General features: G+C 36.8%; 4 protein-coding genes across 6 annotated transcripts in view; all 4 read left to right on the top strand.

The window, feature by feature from the left end:
- The first annotated feature begins 3,244 nt into the window (after positions 1 to 3,244).
- On the top strand, positions 3,245 to 7,174 carry LOC111435235 (nudix hydrolase 13, mitochondrial-like). Its single transcript, XM_023072646.1, has 6 exons — positions 3,245 to 3,566; positions 3,683 to 3,780; positions 5,113 to 5,233; positions 5,323 to 5,406; positions 6,339 to 6,488; positions 6,602 to 7,174. The coding sequence occupies exons 2-6, from the start codon at positions 3,710 to 3,712 to the stop codon at positions 6,881 to 6,883; spliced, it is 708 nt and encodes a 235-aa protein (XP_022928414.1). The 5' UTR covers positions 3,245 to 3,566; positions 3,683 to 3,709; the 3' UTR covers positions 6,884 to 7,174.
- Positions 7,175 to 13,048: 5,874 nt separating this feature from the next.
- LOC111435230 (potassium transporter 4-like) lies at positions 13,049 to 18,405 on the top strand. Of its 2 annotated transcripts, XR_002709051.1 has the most exons (10): positions 13,049 to 13,183; positions 14,567 to 14,807; positions 14,899 to 15,144; positions 15,401 to 15,451; positions 15,548 to 15,808; positions 15,942 to 15,994; positions 16,319 to 16,433; positions 16,524 to 16,778; positions 16,926 to 18,167; positions 18,199 to 18,405. XR_002709051.1 is itself a non-coding variant. In XM_023072638.1 (9 exons), the coding sequence occupies exons 1-9, from the start codon at positions 13,139 to 13,141 to the stop codon at positions 18,011 to 18,013; spliced, it is 2,355 nt and encodes a 784-aa protein (XP_022928406.1). In that variant the 5' UTR covers positions 13,049 to 13,138; the 3' UTR covers positions 18,014 to 18,405. The 2 variants fall into 2 exon arrangements, 1 of the variants encoding a protein (XP_022928406.1); XM_023072638.1 differs by having other exon boundaries at positions 16,926 to 18,405.
- A 1,011-nt stretch (positions 18,406 to 19,416) lies between these two features.
- On the top strand, positions 19,417 to 20,910 carry LOC111435233. The gene has a single exon (XM_023072644.1). The coding sequence runs from the start codon at positions 19,729 to 19,731 to the stop codon at positions 20,665 to 20,667; it is 939 nt and encodes a 312-aa protein (XP_022928412.1). The 5' UTR covers positions 19,417 to 19,728; the 3' UTR covers positions 20,668 to 20,910.
- A 1,761-nt stretch (positions 20,911 to 22,671) lies between these two features.
- The window catches only part of LOC111435232 (probable magnesium transporter NIPA8), a 6,066-nt gene continuing 2,303 nt past the window's right edge, over positions 22,672 to 26,434 (top strand). The window contains exons 1-10 of one of the 2 annotated variants that reach the window (XM_023072642.1): positions 22,672 to 22,885; positions 23,497 to 23,636; positions 24,082 to 24,169; positions 24,287 to 24,348; positions 24,536 to 24,621; positions 24,737 to 24,810; positions 25,605 to 25,707; positions 25,793 to 25,921; positions 26,022 to 26,121; positions 26,247 to 26,366. In XM_023072642.1, the coding sequence (XP_022928410.1) occupies positions 23,544 to 23,636; positions 24,082 to 24,169; positions 24,287 to 24,348; positions 24,536 to 24,621; positions 24,737 to 24,810; positions 25,605 to 25,707; positions 25,793 to 25,921; positions 26,022 to 26,121; positions 26,247 to 26,366 (855 nt within the window). In that variant the 5' untranslated portion in view covers positions 22,672 to 22,885; positions 23,497 to 23,543. The remainder of the gene's footprint in view (positions 22,886 to 23,496; positions 23,637 to 24,081; positions 24,170 to 24,286; positions 24,349 to 24,535; positions 24,622 to 24,736; positions 24,811 to 25,604; positions 25,708 to 25,792; positions 25,922 to 26,021; positions 26,122 to 26,246; positions 26,367 to 26,434) is intronic. The other variant, XM_023072643.1, reaches the window with a different exon arrangement.

Here is a 26,434-nt window from a genome sequence, read left to right as displayed (position 1 = left end):
TTTTTTTTTTTTTTTTTTTTTTTTTTTATAACTAGTAACCTCTTTATATTTAAATTAAATTTCCATAGCTATTTATTATTATTTTTTTATTTTTTAGTTTTTAAAAAAGTTAACTTATAAACAATTTACCTTTGAATTTTTTATTTTACTATTTACTTTTTAATAAAAAGTTTTCAAATACTTATTTTTCCTTTTGAAATTTGGTTATCAATTAGGGAAAACTACGATCTCATCGAAAACGACATGTGGAGATACAGATTTTGTAGTCGGATCAATGCACCTCAACCTCTGCTAATCATAGCCGACAAAGATGCACCAACTAGCATAGCCGTCTTCTTTTCCAGCTTCGTCCGTAATTGCTCAGAACACATAGCAGACACAGCCAAAGACTTTTCAATGTTGGTAACGAAAAGCTAATTTTGCTTGGGGTTTCTTTTTTTTAAAACTGCGGTTGTACGTTCTTCCCATGCATCATGCTTCAACGAGTTTCGCCCTTCTCGAGCTACTTACTCATTCACCTCTCCAACTCGGCTTCTCTTACCTCCTTCACTTATCAGCTCTTGTCTTAGGACGACTTGCAGGTTCCTTTAGTAGCTCTTTTCTTGAACGAGGTAAAGCTATTTGAAGAAGCTTTACCGTCGAGAAAATGAATAGTATTCTAAACAGCTCTGGAACCTTTTTCGATATTCCCTAAAAAAACATTTTATAAAAGTTAAAAATAAAATTTTAAGAACATTCCAGAAGATTTCAGAAAAAAAAAATTAAATAGTCTTCATAAGCTTAATTTTATAAAAAAATTAAATAAAATAATTAACCGTATTTACATGAATTCATTAAATAATAATCACAGTTTATAAATTAATTAATAATAGTTAAGATTATTATTTATTAATATACTACTTATCACATTTGAAAGTATTGAAAATTGTTCTCTCTATTTTTTTCGTTAAATTTAAATATTCATCAAATGGATTTTTTTGAAGAACAAAAGTTGTATCGGTTGAAATAGGACTTTCTCATGTCACTATTTTGAATTTATGAAAACAATATTTATTTAATTGATGATCAATCATAAATTAACGTAGAACTCCAAATTAAGTCAAAGTCAAAGTCAAACCCAACTTTGTCCCATGTCTTTCTTATCTCCATGTCATACCAATGAGCTTGATCGAATTAAAATGGGTTGACTCAAATGAATCTAAGCCCATTAAGCTAAGTGGGCTCAAAACCCATTATTTTATCCAAACAAGCCCATGTTTAAGGCCCAATAGCAAAACAGGCTCACGACCATGTTGAGCCCTTCTAGAAGAACTTTCTAATGTTAAGCCACACCGAAAGGATTGACTTTTTCTTTTCAGGGATATGTTTCGACTGCTTCCTTCGCATCAACTACTTGACCGTCGGAAAGACGCCTCGATTTTTCTTGTTTTATTACTAAGCTGGAAGCTTGCCTATAACCCGCATCAGATAGCTTGAAAAGTCAACACAAGGTATTCTGGTAGAGAGCTCTCGCCCTTCAAATTGGATTGAGAGCTCATTCGTTCAAAGAGATAAGAAAGAGAGAATTGAGGATTGTTGACTTTAGATCTTCTCGAAGAATCGAAGACAATTTCAACTATCTTCAAACATCGAGTCCATGTCGATTATTCTCTATCTCGTTCACACCCAATCAAATCATTTGAATAAGTCAGTTAAATATTCCCCAAACCCAACTAACGAAATTACAACAGTTAAGATACTTTTCTCATTTTCTTCAAAATTTTTATCATTTTTTTTCAAAATTTTAAGATTCATTCGTATATATAAAACTAATTATAATTAAAAATAATTATATAATTTATATAATTGTATCATAAAAAAAAAAAAAAAAAAAAAAAAAAATATATATATATATATATATATATATATATTTGTTTAAAAAATTAATATATAAAGTTCTCATTTATTTTAAAATCAATGATTTTAAATCATTAAAAGTAAATTAAAATAAGCTAAAACAAGAGAAAATGAAAGGATCTCTATCTGAAGAGGACACGTGGCGCCATCGGGATAACACGTTGGGTTTTTGAAAGCTACGGCTTACCGGTCCAGTAGCACGTGCTTTGAATTTTCCCGCCTTCTTTCTTTATTTCCTTTAAATATTATAGCTTTTTGTTTTAAATAATTTTAATTTTTGTCGTTTACATTAATCAATTCTTAGTGTTTAAAATCACTTACGTGCACCACTTGACGTTCGATTCGTAGTATTTTAGTATCCAAACACGAGACAATAGTACGTCTCTTTTGACCTAACGACATCGTTCAAAGTTCATAGAATTTTAAATTTTATAGTAACTTTAAACCTAACTCAACTAGTTATAACATATATTTTCGATTAAAAAAATCTCACTTTATTTGTTGTTTTATTGTGTCGTTTTTATTGAGCTCGTTCTTAAATCTTAGGTCATTTGGTTGATTAGACTGTTCGAATCTCTTATCTATATTTAGATGTCTCATCTCTAGGTCATAGCCTCTCCTAGCTATCGAGCTAGAATCACCTATGCTCAACTTAAATTTCGGTGCACACGTCTCCAAAGTTCTGTTCACGTAACTCTCTCTCTCTCGATTTTCCTTGATTTATCCATTGTATGTCAAAAACGAACGGACGGTGATGTGTTTATTGCAACCACCGCACCAAATACGAAATGGGTTAGCTTTAAAATTTAATACTCTCGTGGGTGTGTTCACATTATGTATATATGGAATTAGATTGGATTGAAAATTTTTAGATCCAACTTAATTGTTCTAATTGTAAAATTTTTCAACAACGCAAACATTGGTGAGAATCCAATGTCCCGAAAACCTAAGGGTTCCTCCGCAAGGTTCGTCCACGGAGAGTGAGTCAGGGCCTAAGATCAGGCCGAAAGGCGTAGTCGATGGACAACAAGTGAATATTCCTGTACTACCCCTTGTTGGTCCTGAGGGACGGAGGAGGCTAAGTTAGCCGAAAGATGGTTATCGGTTCAAGGACGCAAAGTGCCCCTGTTTTTTTCGGGACAAGAAGGGGTAGAGAAAGTATCTCTGAGCCAATGTTTGAGTGAGTAAGTTAAAAATATGAGGTTATTTATTTTTAAATATTTAATTAAAAGTTTTATAATAGAAAAATAAATAATTAAAAAATAATTATGAAATTAAATAAATATATGAAATAAGAGAGAGAGACGCGACGTGGTGGAGTATAAAAGAGGCGCCGTTGCTTTGCCATTGGCCGGGCGGATCTCTTTCCTTTGCTTCCCCCCCCTCTCCCCGTCTCTCTCTCTTCTTCTTCTTCGTTTATCTTTCTGTTTCCTCTCTCTGTTCTTCAGATACGGGCATGGAAGGCGTCGCATTCATGGCTCGTATTGTAAATTGAAAGAGGGCAAGCGTCCATTCAATGCACTGTCAGTTGCACAACCCTCCATTTATTACACCGATTATTGTTTCTGTTTTCGTTTCCCTTTCCATCTTGCCCTGCATGGCCCTTGATTTCTGTATCTTTCAATGATCCCGATTTGATTTGCTGATTGATAGCTTTGCTTCGGACTCAGGTTTGCTTTATTTTCCATTTCGATTTGATTTATCGTTGTTATTCATTTTCATTTTCAGTCTGTGTGTGTTTGATGGTGATTTCCCTGCAATTCCTGTTTCTGTTTCTTTTCTTTAGCGATTCTGTTTAGTAGGCGATTGCATAATGTCTGCGGTGTTAGCAAGAACAGGGCGAGATCGTCAGCGCTATGACGATCATTTTCGTCTCGTTTCAGGGTATGATATTTCTTCTCTTCTTTCTTCCTTTCTTGTTTCGCTCCACTAGAATACCTATGATGTGAATGAATGATCACGTTTGTTGTTAACAACCATGGATCTTTTGGAATTTACTATTTCTTTTCTGCTATTTCGTCGCATTCTCCTTTGTCACGTTCGCTTTTTTTTTTTTTTTCTCTCTACATCACTCATAGCCTATTCCTTTTTCCTTATCTTCAATAATTATGAATAGTCTCATTTCACTAACAAATTGCCTAGTTTGAAAAGATCATTTCAATTTGTTTTTGCATCTCAAATTTCTGCGCTATTACTATGCTTGTCGCTCGTTTCAATCTACAATTATTGTATCTTTCTGGTTGAGCAATCTTTATATTATATTATATATATATATATATATATATATATATATATATATATTATATACATGGTGGGTCTTCTTATTGACTTGGGTTACATGAACAACATAATGGGTTTCGCTATCTACTTTTTCTCTTTTGTGGGCAAATTTCAGATATTAGAAAAAACACACGGATTTTTGCTGAGGCTGATTGCGAGTTGTGAGTGGATGTTTCAACTCATGCTCCAAAATTCGATAGGGAGTAATTATGATATTTGAAAACACTTGGGTATTTTTCTTTTCAATTGTTTATGAACTTATTCACGTTATAAACATTCTGGTATGCCTGATAGGAATTGAATTGCGAAGCTAGGAAATGAGATGAGATATACCTATTTGAAGTGTATACAAATGAATTTTGGATGCCTGAAAACAAAAATAATAGTATTTTATATGTTTGAATGAGAAAGATACTGATATTATTTCGATAACTCCAAAATTTGTTGTATATTATAATTATTTGACGAAAAGACAGCCTGATGAGTTATAGGGGAAGAGAAGGAAACAATTTCCAGATTGAGACATGGATGAATCAGTTGTTGAATGATATGATGTGGATTGTGGATTTGAGTTTCTACTTTCTTGTTCCTTATTTTGTCAGGAAAGTTGCTTGTCTGCAATTGTTCAAAGACTTGTCCTTAACCTAATTCCCTAAATTGAATGTTTAATATGATTAATATAGAATTGTTTCCTTCCAGTTATGGATTTATTTATTTCTCATGATATTCTAAAGTTCAAATTTGAATTCAAAAGTTTGTGTGATGCTGAATGTTTTTCCTCCGAAAGTTTAGAGGTTCCTCTACACACTTTATCGATGTTGAATTCTTAAATGGTAGTGTTGAATGCTGTTTCATTTGATGTTTTTGTAACTTAATGAATTTAACTCAGCAATTTCTTACTTATTTGTTGCTTACTTATTGCCACATGCGCAACAGATGCATTCCTTTTAGGCTGATAGAGGACAGCGATGAAGTTCATGACCAGTGTGATATTGAGAACAAAATTGAAGTTCTCATGGTTTCTTCTCCAAATCGTGATGACCTAGTGTTTCCGAAGGTTTTTATTTTATCCATTCTTGGTTGAAGGAGTTGGCAAGAAATACCACTGTCCTATATTTCAATGTTTCTCTTTCTTCTGGTTTGTAGGGTGGATGGGAGGATGATGAGACCATTCTGGAAGCAGCGTGTCGTGAAGCCGTGGAAGAAGCAGGAGTGAAAGGAAAGCTCAATGTAGGTTTATATATTGCCCCTTTGTGGAAATTGATAATCTTTTTACATGTTTTCTTCACAAATATCGAACAATATGTGTCAGGGTTGTAGAACTTTTCAGATGCTTGTTGATGGGTTGCCGGGTTGCCGTAGGAGCAAAGTCTAGGAATAGTTTTGTAACGACCCAAGCCTACTACTAGCAGATATTGTCCTCTTTGGGCTTTCCCTCAAGTTTTTTAAAACGCTGCTAGGAAGAGGTTTCCACGCCCTTGTAAAGAATGCTTAATTCTCCTTCCCAACCGATGTGGGATCTCACAATCCACCCCCCTTCGGGGCTCAACATTCTCACTGACACTCGTTCCCTTCTCCAATTGATGTGGGATCCTCAAATCCACCCTCCTTCGGGACTCAATGTCCTTATTGGCACATCGCCTCGTGTCCACCCCCTTCGAAGCTCAGCCTCCTCGCTGGTACATTGCCCGATGTCTGACTCTGATAACATTTATAGCACTCCAAGCCCACTACTAGCAGATATTGTCTTCATTGGTTTTTCCCTCGCAAGTTTCTCAAGACGAAAAGAAGGTAAACAGGAGTTGACCCATCTGATGTCCACACCTTATAAAGAATGCTTCGTTCTCCTCTCCAACCGATGTGGGATCTCACAAGTTTACATAAGCAACTTGGCATCTTATGAAATTTGTACTTCATTGATCAGTTGCTTCAGTAGAACTGCAAACGCATGAGATTGATGAGTTCTTTGACAGAAAAACTTCAACAACTACATTTGTGAATTGTCAATTGAATGAAAACAACAAACAGTTTTGCTAGCAGTTTAGTTGATTCATGTACTGTATTGTTACTAAAGAATAATAAAGCTAATAGCGTATTGTCTTGTTGAACTAGCTACTGTCCATTTTGACTTATTATTGGGAAATTTTCCATTTTTCTGTCAGGAAAACCCTCTCGGAGTTTGGGAATTTAGAAGCAAAAGCAGTCAGGACATCTGCAGCAAGGAGGGAGCATGCAGAGGATACATGTTTGCATTAGAAGTTACAGAAGAGCTGGAGTCATGGCCAGAGCAGGGAAACCGCCACAGGAAATGGGTCAGTATGTACTTATTACTGCAAACTAGCACTCTTTGAAAAAGCATTTTGTATAATCTGGTTGAACTCTGCCAATAATGAGAAGAAATATTTGGTGTGTGTCTGATTTGCAGCTCAACGTTAAAGAGGCATTTGGACTGTGCCGGTACGAATGGATGCGCGTGGCACTCGGAGTGTTTCTTAGAGTAATGGTGGGGGGTGAAAACATTGCAACAACTACAGAAGAGACATCGGAGACGACCCCAGTAACAGTTCCGAACGTGGTTGATTGTGCATTGATATCATCAAACTGCTGTGGAAGGCCTGCGTTCGGTCAGGCGCAGGGTACGAGTCATTCAGCAGCTGGCATAGGGATCTCAAGGGGATGCAGATTAGGCATCACAATAACAGAATGATGATGAAGTTGTGGAGTGGTACAAACAGTGAAGAGAAGAGAAGAGAAGCAGATGAGGTATGCTTTTTGAGCTTTGGTTGGGTTGTTGCATAGTGTGAATGATGGTGCGTTTGATGAAGGGTATTGGTATTGTTGTAATATGCTGTGTAAGTAAATGAAGAAGCCAAGGCAGCCTCAGGGGTGGTTGGTGGGTGGGGGAACCAAACAGTGTATTGTAGTTGGATAGAGATAAAGACAGCCTCAGGTTTAACTCGTGTTTACTGTTTAATGGAAATGGAAATGGTTTAGAGCACCAAAATACCCCTCCCATCTCATAATATTCTATTCAATTTTGCCTTTAGAAATTATATATATAATTTTATTATAACCATCATCTTCAAAGGTTATGAAGACGAGTTAGCGTATAGACAAAAATTCCTAGAGATGTCTATTTAGTCTGTGGAGTTGGTGTTCCATGAGGACCTATCTTAAACGGGGAACCGTGGATAAGGGAGGGAGTGGGAAGAGGGAGATAAAGGGAGGGAGTGCGACCGTGACGAGGTGCTCGTCCCACCCTTGGATAAATGGGGTTGAAGACAAGAATTATATTCTCCTGCCCAATTCCTCGATCAGACCTGTCTCTGCCCCAAGGATTATATTCTCCGTTCCTACCCAATTCTTCGACCAGACTTGTCTTTGCCTCAAGGATTATATTCTCCGTCCCTGCCTAATTCTTCGACCAGACTTGCCTCTACTCCAAGGATTATAATCCCCCTCTCTGCCCAATTTCTCGACCAGATCTGTCTCTCCTGCTTCAAAGAGAGACCAGACTTGCCTCTACTCCAAGGATTATAATCCCCAGCCCAATTTCTCGCTATCTCTCCCATTTCAAAGAGAGATTTTTTAAGTTTTATATTCTTCTTACCTGAGAAAACTTTCTATATTCATATTTTCTCTTTCTATATTCATATAAATTTTTTTTTGTATATTTTTTCGAAGAAAACATAAGTTCCTTGTCTTTCGATCAAATTTAATTTGTGTATATTTTTTCAAAGAAAACATAAGTTTCTTGTCTTTCGATCAAATTTAATTTGTGCAATAATAATTTTTTTAACCTTTAAATTATTTTTTATGGTGTTAATTAAACTAATTTAAAAATTAATTACTCTTCTTTTTATATAATTTTCAATCATTAATTTATTAATGGAAAAAAATTTGGAAAAAAATTAATTACTATTCTTTTTGTATAATTTTCAACCATTAATATATTAATGGAAAAAAATTAATTACTATTCTTTTTATATAATTTTCAATCATTAATTTATTAATGGAAAAAAATTAATTACTATTCTTATTATATAATTTATATAAATGATCAAATTTTGTCTTCATGATTAATTTTATATTTTATTTATTATTTCAAAAATTAAAAAAAAAAATCAGAAGGGTTAAATTCCAATTTTTAATAACACGGGCGAAACAATGCGATTTAATAGTTTATGAATTTTTTTGAAAAGAACAATAAACGAAAGGGAAGTCCATAGTTGGATTAGAGATTAATAACACGGTCTGGAAATCTTGCACGGGTGAAGGAGACAAAAGGATGCATGTTGACTATCTGGACAGGGAATGTGCCCGCGAACGCGAATGATGTGTGTTGCAATTCGGACAAAGCACGTGTTAGCTTACTAGTAGAAACACATGCCATTAACAAATTGGATCACTTGACCTGCATCCAACTTGCACCCACCACCCTATAGTTGACCCGGGATCACGACCCACATCCATGAACCAACTTGACCCAGCTCCCATGACTCGCGACTACACTTCCTTTCCACGTGTGATACACGTGCATAGTAAGCATGCGTAAATACCCCATCCAGTGCCTATACGACGTGTGAGTTCCCATTTCTTTGTCATTCAACCCCAGTTTGTAACTTTTCTATCCCAATTCTATTTTCATGTGAATTAGGTTCCTCTAGAGAATTTCCCGTGACTTTCCTACTAGTGATTGTACTTGAGAATGAAAAACCAATAAATAGCCTTACGAATATTAGGAAGTGATACGGATCGCTTGAATATGCATGTATGCTATCAAAACCTAACCTTAGACGACTAGTATTAGTATGACCCGAGCCTAGAAAGATTGGATAAACACGAGAGATAATCACATTAATTGATTGGTATCCGTAACTTTAAACCTCTGAAAAGTAACTCAGAATAAGTCAAAATTGATCCCACATGCAATCTTATAATTCTATGATTAAACTCTCCCATAAATTTACAAAAATTTAATGGATATACTGTATAATTTTGTTTTTATTAGAAAGAAGCGTGTTATATTATAAATAATTGGGGCAAAAATAAATAAATAAATAAATAAATATATGTACTTTATTATATTATTATTATTATTCTTATTATTATTATTATTATTATTATTATTATCTGTACTTTTTATTTTCTGATTGTCCTTGTTGTCGTAGACGTGGCCTGTGGGAGTAGACTTCAGCAATGCAATTACAAATTAATGTAGATGACGTGGACATTTGGGGTTTGGTTTGGAGTCACGCGCCATTCAAGTGTTTTGACTTCACGTGCACAGCCTAGGCACGTGATCTCCACCCGCCGCCCCCTCTTCCTTTTCTACGCGTTTCTCGTGACGCGTCCAATGCGTGTGCGTCTTACAATTTTCTTCCTTTTTTACCCTTACCATTTCTATCCACATTAATTAATTATCTTCTATTTTTTTAAATTAAATTTATTTTATAATTATAAAATTAAGTGAAATTAATTAATTACAAATTATAAAAAAAATTAATGAATTATTTCAATGGACCAGTCTATTATATAGACTAGATTTTGGCATAGCCTAAACTTAGTGGACAACCGGGCAAATACACATTGACAGGAATTAACTATAAATGGTGGTTTGTTCTCCCCAACCAACGCGGGACATCACAGTTCAGCCTCTTCCAAAACCCAACGTCCTCGCTGGCACTCTTTTCTTCCGCCAATCGATGTGGGACCACCCCCAAATCCACTCCCTTTGGGGCCATCATCCTTACTGGCACATCGCCTCGTGTCTACCCCCTTCGGGGAACAGCAAGAAGGCTGTCACATCGTCCAGTGTCTGGTTCTGATACTATTTGTAACGACCCAGATCCACCGCTAGCAGATATTGTCCTCTTTGAACTTTCCCTTTTGGGCTTCCCCTCAAGGCTTTAAAATGCGTCTGCTAAGGGAAGGTTTCCACACCCTTGTAAATGGTGGTTTGTTCTCCTCTCCAACTAATGTGGGACATCACAATTCAGAATCTGGACTCGACACTTGATAGCCCTGACATTCTCCTGTAACTACCTATTTCTCACTTTTAAGAGTAAATACTGGAAATAAACCCTAAATCTCAATGATCGAAAGTGTGAATTTTAAAAATTTATTGTTATGATCCATGCATATGATTAAGAATCTGGATTCAACACCGGATAGCACTGACATTCTCTTGTATCTACCCGCTCCTCGCTTCTAAGAATAAATACTATCCCACAAACCAACATGTCTTTTTACGCTTTGTTCTCACTCATATGGTTCTTAGAAAAATTCCCGGGAAGTCATCCAACATAGAAATACGCTAAACAAAACACATTTTACTTTCATGTTTCTTTGCTATAAGTAGTAACTTTCGATTCTTTTAAGCATTTTTAGCCCTGTTGGATCTATAGGATCGCTCTCGTTTGAGTGTTATTCCAGTTCATTCATGTATTTCTCTTTTACTCGGGTATCATATTTATCAACAAAACTGAATCGAAGTTCAAATATAACATTGACGTATGAAAGGTACGACGAAAGTGGAGAGATTTGAACGAGATAGGAACGAGAGTGGATGAAAGTATTGGGCATTGGGGATTTGAAATTTGATATGACACGTAATCAATAAGGAAGGAATTCATTGGATTAAGGCTCTATGCCACATGTCATGTTATGTTGATGGGTTTGAAATGAGAGACCATCCCCATTAATTCCATTATATATTGCATAACAATTTGCTGACTCAAACAAAAATATTTTATTTTATTATTTTCTTCACCTAATTATACCATCCACTAACATTTGCCTGAATTTTTTTTTTTTTTGTTAGCTTTTGAATTAAAAAATAAATAAAATTAATAATCACGAGATCTTAATTCGATCGGAGAGAGGAACAAAACAATTTTATAAGGGTGTAGAAACCTTTCCATTATAGACGTGTTTTAATCGTGAAGCTGATGATAATACGTTACGGGTCAAAGCAGATGATATATGTTAATGGTGGACTTGGACGGTTAAAAACGGTATTAGAGCCCGTCACTAGGCAGTGTGTGCCAGTGAGTATGCTGGCCCCTAAGGGAGGTGGATTATAAGATCCCACGTTGGTTGGATAGGGGAAGAAAATATTTCTTATAAGAGTGTAGAAATCTCTCCCTGATAGACTCGGTTTAAAATCGTGAGGTTAACGATAATACGTTATGGGTCAAAGTAGACAATGTTTGTTAACGGTGGGCTTGGATTGTTACAAATGGTATCAGAGCCAGTCATTGGATAGTGTGCCAGCGAGGATGTTGGCCCCTAAGGGAAGTGGATTATAAGATCCCAGATCGGTTGGATTGGGGAAGAAAACATTTCTTATAAGGGTATGGAAATCTTTCCGTAATAGACGCGTTTTAAATCGTGAGGTTAACGACAATACGTTACAGGTCAAAGCAAACAATATATGTTAATAGTGGGTTTGAATTGTTACAATTGGTATAAGAGTCAGTCACCGAGTAGTGTGGCAGTGAAGACGCTGGCCCCTAAGAAAAGTGGATTATAAGATCTCACATCGGTTGGATAGGAGAACAAAGCATTTCTTAGTATACATGTTTTAAAACTGTGAGGCTGATGATAATACGTTACGGGCAAAAGCGGACAATATCTATTAATGGTCGACTTGGGCTGTTACAAATGGTCATTGGGCAGTGTGTCAATGAGGACGTTGGCCCCTAAGGGAGGTGGATTATGAGAACCCACATCGGTTGGATATGGAAACAAAACACTCCTTATAAGGGTGTGAAAATCTCTCTCTAGTATACGTGTTTTAAAACTGTGAGACTGACGACGATATGTAACGAGTCAAAACGGACAATTTCTGCTAGCAATGGGCTTGAGTTCTTACATATAAGATCGAACCTTAACAAACCAATAGTTTTAGTCCTTTTACGTTAATTTGTTTCCAACAAATGAATATTAGTTAAGATGAATAATAAATATCAAAATGATCACCTTTTAACTCGAATAGAGCTCAACTAGTTAAGTAATCCGATTAAAAAATTAGATTAAATTATGAAAATGACTCCCGAACCTTTTCATTTGTTTAACAAATATCTCTATTTTTAAAATTACAATATTACCCTTAACTTATTATAAACGTTTTCAAACTATCATTAGAATAATTTAACATAAAAACCAACCGCTTAGTGACTTGGAAATCAAAACCTCGACCATTCAAATATTAAAAAAAAAAAAATTATGAAAATGACCCTCAAACCGTCATTTGTTTAATAAATACCTCTATTTTTTAATAAAATTACAATACTACCCTTAACTTTTCATAATCGTTTCAAAACTACTCTTAATTTAAATATTAAACATTTATATTAAATTATGAAAATACCTTCAACTTTGTCATTTGTTTAAAAAATACCTCTATTTTTTAAAAAAATTACAATACTACCCTTGACTTTTCATAAACGTTTCAAAACTAAGTAACTTGAAAATCAAAACCTCAACGGGTTAAGTAATCAAAACCTCCCCAAGTAGAATATTAAAAAATTAGATTAAATTATGCAAATGATCCTCAAATTTTGCCATTTATTTAAAAAAAGACCTTTATTTTAAAAAAAATTACAGTATTATCCGTGACTTTTCACGAATGTTTCAAAATTAAATTAGAATCATACTTGATTGCATTTATTTTTTTATTAAATATTCTAATAGATTTCTAATCCAATGAAATCGGTGGATACTCGAGATGGTCGAGTACTTATGATGAAGCATAGTAACTAGACTTTATATATTTATAGGCCAACATTGACAACCATTATTTCTATTATTTTATTATTTTATTATTCGATTATTGCCATTATTAATATAATTTAATTAACGCCACCATAAGCAGACAACTTTCATTTGTTTTTGGTTTCTTCTCTGCGCCATCCCCGACTCTCTCCATTTCTCACACCCAGCTGGGTTTCGCTCTCCAATGGAGCAAGGTTCTGGGTTTGCCACTTCCTCCCCCGCTTCTCAGGTTTTCTTCTTCTCCTCGATGCCTCTGCGTCATTTCTTTTGATTTTCTGACGTGATTCTGCTTCAATTTCATGTTCTTCTTTTGCTTCACTGTTTCTCATCTTCAATTTGCCATTACCCTCCTAAATTCTTCGTATGTTCTGAGATTGCCTTTAATTATGTCGTAAATGGACGTTGTTCAAGCTCCTGATTTCGGTTTTTGCCTGCTGAGTCTCTATTTTGAATCGGAACCCTGTCTTTTGCCGATTTGATTATAGATTTTGCTACCATTCTCTTGGTATTGGATTTTGGATTTACGGCTTTGTCTTAATCGTTTTCCGTCTATGTGGTCAACTTTTTCTACAGCTTTTCTTTCTTTTCTCAGACTCTTGATTATTGTGGTGGTTTTTCTTGGCTCCTTCCTTTCATCAGCATTTGTTTGTTCATTACAATTATTTCAATTATTTTACTGATTTTTATCACAACCATCGTTGTCGTCATCATCTTATGTATTGTTTTTTAAATTTCTTTTTGATAACGATTAGCTTAGGTCTTCCTTTTGTTTAGTTTTCTCTTGATGATGTTTTCTTTCTAATATAATATTCCTTTTGTTTAATCTTATTTGGGAGTCTAAGCATACTTTAGCCGTTGATTATACTTGTAAGCTCACAATTGATAGGTTTGTGGCTTCCTTGTCGTGGTGTAAGAAATCTAGCTTCCTTAACTTAGGTAGTCACCGTAGGCTGCAGGTTGAAGTGTACAATTTCTCTTGGCTTCTTCCAATTTTGTGACCCACCAATATAATCTTGTGAACTCAACCGTATAGTTTTCTGTAATAACTCAAGCCCACCGCTAGCAAATATTGTCCGCTTTGGTTGTTACTATCGCCGTTAGTCTCACGGTTTTAAAATGAGCCTGCTAGGGAGAGGTTTCCATATTCTTATAAGGATTTCTTCGTTCTCCTCTCCAACCGATGTGGGATCTTACATTTTCATTATTGGATAATGATGATTGAACTTGCAATTTCATGAAACATAGCGAAATATTTACCATCCTAATTGTGCACTCTTTTGTTTTTGACTTGTCCGATTCACAAGGCATATTTCCTCATTGCTAACAGTGGTATGTTGTGGTGGAACTAGCTCATCGAAGCAGAAAATCTGTTAAATGAACTGTTTTTACTCCCAAACCATTGAGGAGCATGCCTATATATCATAAAGTCAATTTTATTCTGTGAAACGCCGAACCTGATGGTGCTTTCACCTGCACATCTTTGTTGTTCTTTCCCTGCATATAAATTTTTTTTCTTGCAGTAGTACACGGGAACTCTTTTGGACCTTCGGGTTTTCCTTAATGGTGATCAAATTTCCAGTTTTAACTGAATCTAATGTCTTGCTTTTTGCAGCTTTCGGGAGCGTACCTCACAAGGAATTTACTACTTGCATACCAAAGTTTTGGTGTAGTGTATGGAGATTTGAGTACTTCGCCCCTCTATGTTTACTCGAGTACGTTTGCAGGGAAGTTACTGACACATCGAACTGAGGAAGTAGTATTTGGTGCATTTTCCTTGATCTTCTGGACTCTTACACTGATACCATTGTTGAAGTATGTCTTCATTGTATTGAGCGCAGATGACAATGGTGAAGGTATAAGTTGGATTGCAGAACTTGTTCATTTATGTGAAATTTAATTAAGCATTTAAGGTTCTTTTGTTTACCATCTGTTCTGTGGTTGCAGGAGGAACCTTTGCTCTTTACTCCCTGCTCTGTCGACATGCTAAGTTGAGTTTACTTCCTAACCAACAAGCAGCTGATGAGGAGCTCTCAGCTTACAAATATGGACCATCTTCTCACGTAGTAGCCCCTTCTCCACTAAAAAGGTTTTTGGAAAGGCATAAAACACTTAGGACGGTCTTACTTCTTGTCGTATTATTTGGTGCTTGCATGGTCATTGGTGATGGTGTGCTGACTCCTGCAATTTCAGGTTAGGTATTTACTAATTTTCATAAACGTAAGATTCACAAGGACTCTATAGGTGTTTGATCTTCTTTCCATTATATTTTAGAATCCTGAGTAGTGAATACATATAAAGATCTTCATGTTTCCTGGCAGTTTACTGATTTCAGTAGAATGTATCGTACGTGTTCTCTAAAATTACGAATACTGGAATGCTTACGATTTTGGTCTTCATTGTTTTAGGACTTTTTTGTCTCATGTATATTATGTCCTTTGCCTTGCAGTTCTATCCTCAGTTTCAGGTTTAAAAGTTACTGAAGCAAAATTGTCCAATGGTAATTTATTATCCTTACATAGGTTAAGACTAGCTGTGATGCTCAAGCCTTTTATCATAATATTCTGATTCTCATTTAAGATGATCTGTACTGTAGGGACACTCCTTTTGATTGCCTGTGTCATATTGGTTGGTCTGTTTGCTCTGCAGCATTGTGGCACCCATAAGGTTGCGTTTATGTTTGCTCCAATAGTTATCATCTGGTTGTTGTCAATTTTCTCCATTGGTTTGTACAACATAATACGTTGGAACCCAAGTATTGTACGCGCAATTTCCCCTCATTATGTTATCAAGTTCTTAAGAGTCACCGGTAAAGACGGTTGGCTTTCTCTTGGAGGGGTTCTTCTGGCCATAACTGGTATGTGGAATCTGGAATTGCTATATGTATTTTGTTCCGTTTTTCTTAGGATTACGGGCCATGTCCTTGTCAATTAGTTGAGTTTGGTGCTTGTTTTCAAGCTGATTAATGGGAATTTATGTGGTTTCCTCAGGTACTGAAGCTATGTTTGCAGATCTTGGTCATTTCACTGCTTTGTCTATAAGGGTGAGCTTGTGTGACCTTATGTGTTTTAAGGCAATCAAATTCCATTATGTAGCGGATAGGAGCTTATATATTCTATTATTCACCATTTTTTTCCACTCATTGAATAAAAAATATGGTAGAGATAATTGCTGGTTCCAACTTCTTCATGCCCTGATACTATGAAGCTCAAGTTTGATTGTATCATTGAATAAAAAAGGATATTTGGAATACAATAGTGACGATGACTTGATTTTGGCTCTGTGCCTTGAGCCATTGACTACTCGTCTCATTTAGCAACGACTAGCGAGTTGTTAAGCAACTAATTCGGATTCTTTGCTTTTGCAGCTTGCTTTTGTATTCATTATCTACCCTTGTTTGGTAGTACAATACATGGGTCAAGCTGCCTTTCTGTCTAAGAACCTTCATTTGTTTCCAAACAGTTTTTATGACTCGATACCTGGTTAGTTAACCAGTCTTGTTTACTCAACAGTGGTTTGGATCTCAAGTATTCTGATCTTAACACTGTCATTGCCGTTATTTCCTCTTGCAGAACCTGTATTTTGGCCTGTTTTTATTATTGCTACCCTGGCGGCTATTGTCGGGAGCCAAGCTGTGATTACTGCTACGTTCTCTATTGTCAAACAATGCCATGCCCTTGGTTGCTTTCCAAGAGTGAAAGTTGTCCACACCTCTAAACACATATATGGGCAGATCTACATCCCAGAAATAAACTGGATATTAATGATCCTTACTCTTTCCATTACGATCGGGTTTCAAGATACGACAATGATTGGAAATGCTTACGGTAAGTGGTTTAGACTCTCTCGTTCACACCTGCATCTGCCTGTGTGCTCATAATTGATGTCTCTGTGAAAACATACCTTTTTTTGCTTCCTGCTTGCAACTACTGCGCCTTTCCTCTACATGATTGTGTTTTTTGTTCGTGGTCCAGGACTCGCTTGCATGACAGTTATGTTCACGACGACATTTCTTATGGCACTCGTCATTGTATTTGTTTGGCAAAAAAGTATCCTGCTGGCTGCACCTTTCATCATCTTCTTCTGGTCTGTCGAGGGTGCCTACTTATCAGCAGCAATCATAAAAGTGCCTCAAGGAGGGTGGGTTCCGCTTGTGCTGTCAGCGTTTTTTATGATTGTTATGTTCGTCTGGCATTATGGCACTCGCAAGAAGTACAACTTTGATCTACACAATAAAGTTTCACTGAAGTGGTTGCTTGGACTAGGCCCGAGTCTTGGTATAGTTCGCGTCCCAGGAATTGGTCTCATATACTCGGAATTGGCAACAGGAGTTCCCGCAATATTTTCTCACTTTGTGACGAATCTCCCTGCGTTTCACAAAGTTTTAGTCTTCGTGTGCGTAAAGTCTGTTCCTGTTCCGTATGTCTCGCCCGAAGAACGTTTTCTCATTGGGAGGGTCTGTCCTAGACCGTATCGCATGTATCGGTGCATAGTGAGGTATGGCTACAAGGATATTCAGAAGGATGATGGGGACTTTGAGAACCAGTTGATACTAAACATTGCAGAATTCATTCAAATGGAGGCAGAGGAACCACAATTCTCAAGCTCCGAAAACTCTTCAATCGATGGGAGGATGGCCGTGATAAGCACACGAAGCATACAATCGAATTTGAGCTTCATAGTATCGGGCCACGAAGAAGTTGGTACCAGCAACTCCATCCTCAGCAGCAAATCTGCCACACTCCATAGTTTACGATCCGCCTACGAGGACGAGAACCCACAACTAAGAAGACGCCAGGTACGGTTTCAGCTATCTCCCAGCCCTTCAATAGACCCTAGAGTTAGGGAAGAGTTGATGGACTTGATCCAAGCCAAGGAGGCCGGTGTAGCATATATAATGGGACACTCATATGTCAAGGCTAGAAGATCATCGTCATACTTGAAAAAGCTCGTAATAGATATCGGGTACTCGTTCCTCCGCAAGAACTGTCGAGGCCCATCTGTGGCGCTCAACATCCCTCACATCAGTCTAATTGAAGTGGGGATGATCTATTATGTCTAGTACTGTGAAGAACACCATATATTCTGATTGTTCCAAATAGACGTCGTCGGTTTGATCCCCATCCCCGACGACGACATCTGCAACGTCTTTGCAGCAGTCGAACAACATGATTCAGATATGTAGATAGATTGAAGGACTCAAATATTACCTTTTCCTTTATGTGATGAGTTTGGTTAGGATTTGGAAAATGGCTTATCCTACTGAAGAGGGAAAGGGTAAACTCGACATGTGGGTGAGTGGCTCGCTCACTTGCAAACAAGAGTAAGGGTTTGGACTCCCTTTTCATTTCTGTAATGTCTTATAGGATCATCCAAACCATTCATAGTTGAAGAAGCTTTTGAGCATTGCCCATATTATTAATACTTAAGAAACTGTTTTCTTGTATTTCTTAATAACTTCTTACCCAAATAGTTTCCATAACGATGAGGTCTGTTTGAGGATTATTGGGAGAGAGTCCCCCATTGGCTAATTTAGGAAATGATCGCGGGTTTATAAGTGAGGAATACTATCTCCGAGACCTTTTGGGGAAGTCCAAAGTAAAGCCACAAGAGCTTATGCTTAAAGTGGACAATATCATGCCATTGTGGAGAGTCGTGATTCCTAACATGTCGTTGTTGGGGCGTGTAGATCTTAAAAAGTGTATGGAAGTTCATAGGGCTTAAAGCACTATTTGAGCATGAGTCGGGGTAATAGTTAAATTCATGGCCTAGTTCTTGAGCTTGACTCGGATCAAAGTTTTTAAGCTGAACTTGGGTTTATATTAACTCGTTAAATACGAATTATTTAATAGTTTTCTAATATATATATTCCAATAAAATTGATGAGAGTTCTTAAAATTTATTGAATTTTATTTAAAATTATAGATGTTTTTATTTTAATATAAGTTTCATTTTTTAAAACTTTTTTTTTTGTCAAATTTTAACATTTTTAATTAATGTTTTAATTTTTTTTTATTAATGTTGGTGGATAATCAACTTCTTAATTATTAAAGAATCTATTTACATACACACACACACACATATATATATATAACTTTTAAAATTTAAAAGTATTTTTAATTTTTTTGAGATAAGTTTAAGGATTTAATAAAAAAAATTAAAATTTTAAAGATATTTTAAAGACATTTAATAAAAATTTAATAATATTTAAATTAATTTTCCATATTAATAAAATTTATAAGTTGAAAGACATTTTTAAATTAGTATTTTTTTTTAAGGCTGAAGAATATTGTTGAAATCTTTTAAGTTAAAATAATGTTTTTAGTTTAAAATATTTGTAATGCTAATAATTAGTCTAAAAAAACACAATTTTTTTAAAATATTATTAAAATATGCAATATTATTAATATTTCTCATTATTATAATTTTTTTAAAAATTTTTTGGGTGAGATTTCATGACAGTTTAATTACGCCGTTGGAATTAATCAAAATGGAAAACTAATTTTTATTTTTTTAGCAGAAAAAACTCTCTTTCTCTCTCGTTTCTCGCCGTTTCGCTTAGACCATTTCTCCGTCTTCTGCATAATCCGCCTCTTCTTCTTCTTCTTCTTCTTCTTTATCCTTCTCCGGTGGATTTCTCCGGCTCCGGCGACGCCCGTAACCAATCGCTACGGATCATCTCTTTACCCGTTACGCACTGTTCAAATCCAACCATGTCTGTAAGCTTTCGGATCTGAATCAGATTCTAAATCTGTGTTCTGAGAGAGTGAGAGAACAATGGCTGCTATGATATTCCATGTCTTCTCATCGGCGGCGCTGCTGTCGCTCGGGCTCTACCACATCGTCTCCGTTACGCTCAATTTCCTTAAGTTCCCTCAGACCTACTCCGCTAGGCCCTACCATCCTTTCCCGCCTTCCTCTTCACGTCCGCTTCAGCTTCATCTTCCCCATCACTACGGCCTCCGGTACCTGCAACTCTACCTCGCAATCCCTTGCCTCATTATCGCCTTTGCTCATCAGGCCATTGTCGCCGCCGACCCTGACCCTCTGCTCAAGGGCAGCACCCCCGTCCACTACTTCATCTCTCTCCAATCCGCCGCTGTTATTTTCCTCTTCCTCATCTTTACTCTCGCTCTTCTCCTCTCCGATTCCACCTCTCTTCTCCCTCTCCCTTCCGATCTCTTTTTTGCCCTAGCTTCCGCCTTATTCTTCTTGCAATTTTCTGTTTCTTCATCGGCTGCCTCTGTCCAGACCTCCGATCTTCAAGCTAAATGCGATTCTGTCTCCGGTAAAATCTCTGCTCTGGCGTCCTTCCTCTGCCTGGTCCTTGCTTGCTTGCCGAGGCTCTTCGTGGCCGATATGGGTTTGGGGGCGACTTTCTTCCTCCAGGGTCTTTGGATGCTTCAAACGGGGCTTTCGCTCTATGTTGAAGCCTTCATTCCTGAAGGGTGTCACAGGTTGCTTGACGTGGTGAACGGCGTGGAGGGATCCACCAAATGCGATTTGGAGGAATCCCGGCTCAGGGCTGTTGCCATTTTGGATCTGGCATTGCTGATCCACGTTATGTTTGTTCTGCTGATTGTGATACTCATTTATGCTGTCATTGCCAAGATTGTTGGCGTAAGGAGAGTTGGGTCTTACGAAGCTTTACCAGCTACTGCCATGGGGGAAAACAATCATATACAGATGAAAGAATTGACGGGCACCCAGGCTTAATCCTCTTTATTTGGTTGGCTTATTCCTTTATCTTTGTTCTTCAACTCTTGTTCTTGTTCTAGCTGTGCACTGCTCTGGTTATTGCAATCAAAGATTTTGTGCATTTTTTTTTTGTTATGTGCCTCTCGGTTTGGTATCAATGGAATGTCCTCTGTATAATCTGATCCTGACCCCCCCTTCCCTACTGAACCTTTTTTGCAAATGATTATTCAGTAGCTAGATTTGAGGGTTTACAGCAATCAATTCCTTCTTCAATTAATGTCCTTAACGTGCTGTGGGCCTTCTTATTTGATTAAGAATCATAATGCTATAGTTCTTTCCTACTTTATTGCTGTTTGAACTGGATTCTTGCTTCTTATTTGATTAAGAATCATAATGCTATAGTTCTTTCCTACCTTATTGCTGTTTGAACTGGATTCTTGCTGCCTCTCTGGTTCTTGGGTTACCATTCTTTTGTGAGATCTCACGTTCATCGGTTGGAGAGGAGAACTAAGCACTTTTTTACTCCCTAGTAAACGCTTTTTAAAAACCTTGAGAGAAAGTCCAAATAGGACGATATCGGGTAGTAATGGGCTTGGGCGGTTACGGTTTAGTTCGGATGATGCTTATGCTTTTTGGGTACCTTGGCCTTAACTTGAATTGAATGTGAAAGAGGAACAAAGTGCTATAGTTGTTTCCTACTTTATGGCTGTTTGAACTGGATTCTTGCTGGCTTGCTGCTTCTTGGGTTATATCATTGTTTAGTTCTGATGCTCATGCTTTTTGGGTTACCCTGGCCTTAACTTGAATTGAAATTGAAAGAGGAACGTTCATGTTAGTCTTTAGTTGAAGAACTTCCACTACTTGAACTTCTTTGATGAGTTTGGTTTATGAAATTCTGAAGTATGAGATGAGATGAGCTGAGGTAGGTGTTGTTTGTTCACGTTCTTCCTAGAGGCCTGATTCTCATCTCTTTTCCTTCTCCTTTAGCTTATTATTACTGAAAAAACGAAGGTTCGAACCTAAATTGGTTTAGTGATCTCTTTCTTCGATAGGATGGTCCGACGCTTTACCTTCAAAGTTCAAGAATCAATTGTTGAATTTCCACCGAAACTTGGGTTGTTCTTGTTCAAGTAACATTTTGTTCTTTATTTACATGCCATCTCCTTGGGTCGTCCCGCCCTTCCTACAAGTTTCCTCCATCGACCTGTCGGAGAACTTGAAACTCTCCGGCAAGTGTGTTTGTGTTTGTGTTGGGATTACTATTGGTGGGATGTCATCTTTTGCTGGTTGGAAGTTTCAAATTATCTACCGAAAACAATTGATCTTGGTTGATTTATACCAAATTGAGATCTTTGTTGATTTATACCAAATTGAACAAAGAGAATGAAACGAAACAATAAATTTTCCAAACTCACACTATTCTCTTCTTTTTCGGTTTGATCATTTAATGCATTTGAGAATTTAGTTTAAACGTGTTCAAAACCCGATACTAACATGAATACTCCAATCGATTCAACCCAAATGTAAGAGTTGGGTTAGACTTTTCATCTGTTTTGAAAACTCGATTCAATTAACAAGTTGAGATTTCTTGGTTGGGTCGATCCGATCAACCAAAATTTTGCTTTAGTCCAAAAATTTCTTCTAACCCTACCCTACTTCTTAGATTGCTACGAACATTAAGATCATTTGACGCCTTTAAAGTGATGTGACGGGTAGATGTTCAATATTTAAGTTTCACTATATTCTTTACTATATTCTATTCATTTGAGTAACGAGCATTTTGGGTCAGTCATAAAATTTCTTCAAACTCAACTCGTGTGATTGTGACCAATTCAATCACAATTCTCGAGTCGAGTTGAGCGGAGTTGAGCATCTAAGTTTGTGCTCTCAACGTTGAAGAATAAAGTATTTGAAAGAAGATTAGAGATTAAGCAAAATACGAAAGTGGGTCCCAAGTGACACGTGTGTCGTTATTAGTGTAGTCCGGAGCTTAGCCGATGGTCAGGCGACAGTTAAGTAAACGACGCCGGCCGTGCCTTTCTTTTCAAGCGTTCCTTTTTCATTTTCTTCATCAAAGCCTTCTTCCTCTCGCCGCCCACGACGGACTCCCGCGGTTTCCGAATTTCCCTTTGCCTTCGGTGGGAAGCAGCTCCGCTCAACCCCAATTCCTCCCTCCTTCTCAATGCCGGACTTCCTCTCTTCTGCGCTCCATCTCTACTGACGGATCTTCCCACAGGTAATCCTTCATCCCCATCTCTTCATTCTTGCTTCAATCGACTTTACTTACTTTTTCTTCTACCTTTCCAATTTTCTTTCCGTCTATTTTACTCTTTACATTTAGATCCATGGTTTCGCCTTCAGATCTTGATCAGGAATTACCCTGTTCATCCCTCGTTACCATGTCTCTGTCATCTTTACTTCTGTGTTGCCTGTTTCTTTTCTCTATATGTTCTTGAATTTCTCTCTCTGGGTCCGTTTTTTTGTCTCTGAATTTGTTACGACTGTAAGCTGTAACAGTTGTTTGCCCTATGCGTTCGTATTAAAGCACCTCCTACCCGGGTTGCAGGGAGTGTTATGTTCCGAATCTATGTTCCGTTCCATTTCGGAATCGATATTCTGCTTTTTGTTGTAACGATTACGAGCTGATGTTTTCTTCCGAGCCTGGCTCAAAATTCAGATAATGCTCAAAATTTTAGGATCTTCCAGCCGTTGACACTTGCTCGAGATTCACCTTTTGAGCTCGTTTTTTATTGCTTTGGAATTTAAAACTTCTCGTGCTTATCCTCATGGGCAATTGACACTGTCTTACCTTTTGGCATTTACTTCTTTGCTGCTTTTCAACCACAGGCTGGGATATTAAGCTGTATGCAAATTCACTTACCCCGCTCTAATTTATGGGGGAGTGGGTTATTGGAGCTTTCATCAATCTCTTTGGCAGCCTTGCCATCAACTTTGGGACGAACCTTCTTAAATTAGGCCATAACGAGGTTTGCAGAGATCCCTTTTCCATTTTTTTTTTGTTTGGTTTCTCTATGATTTGCTCTTGGTCTACACTGTCTAGCTAAGTTCTCTGCAACTACTTGTTGTTGCCGTTGTTCTTTGTAGACAGCATTTCGTTTACACATTTTTCTTGAGGATGCAATACAGGCATGCTCTAAGAGCTTTAGTGGTAGGTTTTAGTGTGTCATAAATCATAAAACATAAATGTCATGTATTCTTCCCAAAAAAAAGAAAAAAAAAATGTTTTACTTCAAAGTGGTAAACCCGTTGCCCTTTTTGGCTGGGTAAGTGATAGCCCGCCAAACTTTTAAGTTGCATAGCTAGTTGAGCTCAATTATACTCCACTCGATCACCCTTTTTTGGCATTCATTGTTTCATGCTACAGTCTTGTTATTTGTTACATGTCCCCTGGTTTTAAAAATACCCTTGCAGAGAGAGAAGCATTCTATACTTGAAAACAATGGTTCTAATGGAAAGGCTCCAATGAAGCCCATAATATACTTTCAGGCTTGGAGAGTTGGTAAGTCATTTTCTGGTGTTCAATTCATTATAGGCATTTAAATGTTAAACTTTTTTGGAAGAAGAGTACATTTGAAACCTAATTCCTTATTTATAACTGGAAAGTTTTGCTGTACAGGTATTACATTTTTCATTCTTGGAAATTGCCTTAATTTTATTTCCTTCGGATATGCTGCCCAGGTTAGTAGAAATTACTTTATCCCATTTCACAACGTGAATATATTGGTATTGTAGGGATATATATGTGAATTTTCGTTATTTGCAATGTTTATTAGATGTTTTACTTCTCTACTGGTCGTGTATTTCCTGTTCCACTTTTTTCTAATTTTATTTTCTTCCCCCTTCTCCCCCCTGCCCTGCCCTGCAGTCTCTTCTTGCAGCACTTGGATCTGTTCAGTTTGTGTCCAATATTGCTTTTGCATACTTCGTACTCCACAAGATGGTTACTGTTAAGTATGTTGACACCTTTAGTCATACATGTCTTTGGAACCATGAAGGCTGAGCTAACGGGTTTTCATCATCTTTATTTCTAATTTAATGGTCAATGATTGCATTGCTTCTTTTGCAGGGTAATGGTTGCCACTGCTTTTATTGTTCTTGGAAATGTTTTTCTAGTTGCTTTTGGCAACCATCAGTCCCCTGGTAGATGTTTTACTTTTGATTTATATATCTTTCAAGTTCTATTGTCTTTTCCTTCTAATACGAAATGTCAAGAATGTCTATTTTGAGTTTTCCATGAAGCTTCTATGATATGGAGGAAATGATCATTTAATAATTATCTCAGAGCGTCATCTATTAAATTTTTTACCGATAGGCCATTGTTGGAACTTGATTAAGAATGCTTTAACGTTTAGTGTTGGTTACAGTTTCTGCTTACCATTTCTTCCATAGTTGATGCCTTCTACTTTCGAGTTTTATGAATAAAATGGTGAAATATTTTTTTATCTTTTTGACTGCTTATGTTGATTTTGGTGGATGAATGTCCACATTTCCTTTTGTTCAATGCTATCAATGCATTAAATATGGCAAAATGTACCAATTCTTTGAATGTACATGCTGCATATACTCTTAGCAACAATGCCTTTGGTAGATACTAACTTGTATTTGAATGCATTTCCTCTGTCAATATGCTGTGTGGTTTAAATACTAACTCTATGGGGTGATATTCAAGTGCCATGAAGTTTTGTTGAACTGTGGCTTAGTAATGGGTTGTTGCCCATAACATTTTATTTTACCTTGTGAAGCCTACAATCGTTAACAAATTTATAGTAGATTACTAACAAAAGATGCGTTCTTTCTGACTGCTACATAGATGAAAAAAATTAGGTAAAAAAGGGTTTACAGGGTGGTAGTGCAGAAAATAATTTATGCAATGGATTATTTGATCTAATCTGCTTGTAAATAATGAATGTTCGTATTTTGTTTTCTCTTTTCAGTGTACACTTCAGAACAGCTGGTGGAAAAATACGGAAACATTACTTTCCTTCTATACTGCGTGATTTTGATCTTGGTTGTTGCTATACATCACTCAATCTATAGGTCAGAGTTAAAATAGTCTTTTTCTTTCTTACTTAATATGAAGCTTCGTGTTGATGATAGTATCCTGTATGGAACAAACGTGCAGAAGGGGAGAGATGTTACTTTCTGTTTCTGGACAAGATCTCAGACCATATTGGCATATGCTGCTACCATTTTCCTATGCTATAGTTTCAGGTGCAATAGGCTCTTGCTCAGTCTTGTTTGCAAAATCTCTGTAAGTTCGCTGACTTTTTTGTCCCTTTTTCCTGTAGGTGCTGAACCCACTTATATTTCTTTTTAGCTTTCTCTTTCTGATGTCGAGTTATCTGTTTTAGCTCAATACTGCTCCGATTGGCCATGTCTAGTGATTATCAGCTGCATAGCTGGTTTACTTACTCCTTACTGCTTTTGTTTCTCAGTACTGCGGGATTTTGGGTAAGGTCATTATGGGACTGTCCTTTTCCTCTTCCATGTTTTCATATTATTTTACTAATGTAAATGAACATCATATGTTTAACTTTTATTTCTGGATTTTTTTTTTTTTTTATCTATTTCTACAGATGGCCAGGTTGAATGAAGGACTTTCACTGTTTGATGCAATCCTTATTGTTCCCATGTTTCAGATAGCTTGGACCTTCTTCTCCATTTGTACAGGTTTTATATACTTTAAAGAATTCCAGGTTCTCTCTCTCTCCCTCTCTCTCTGCTCGTGTGTGGGTGGTTGTGAGTGCCTTTTTTTTGGGGGGGG

This window comes from Cucurbita moschata, unplaced genomic scaffold (genome assembly GCF_002738365.1).
Source record: "Cucurbita moschata cultivar Rifu unplaced genomic scaffold, Cmos_1.0 Cmo_Scf00048, whole genome shotgun sequence".
NCBI classification, from domain to species: domain Eukaryota; kingdom Viridiplantae; phylum Streptophyta; class Magnoliopsida; order Cucurbitales; family Cucurbitaceae; genus Cucurbita; species Cucurbita moschata.
Note: the sequence above shows the minus strand (reverse complement) of the source record. Positions and strands in the feature narration are given on the sequence as shown.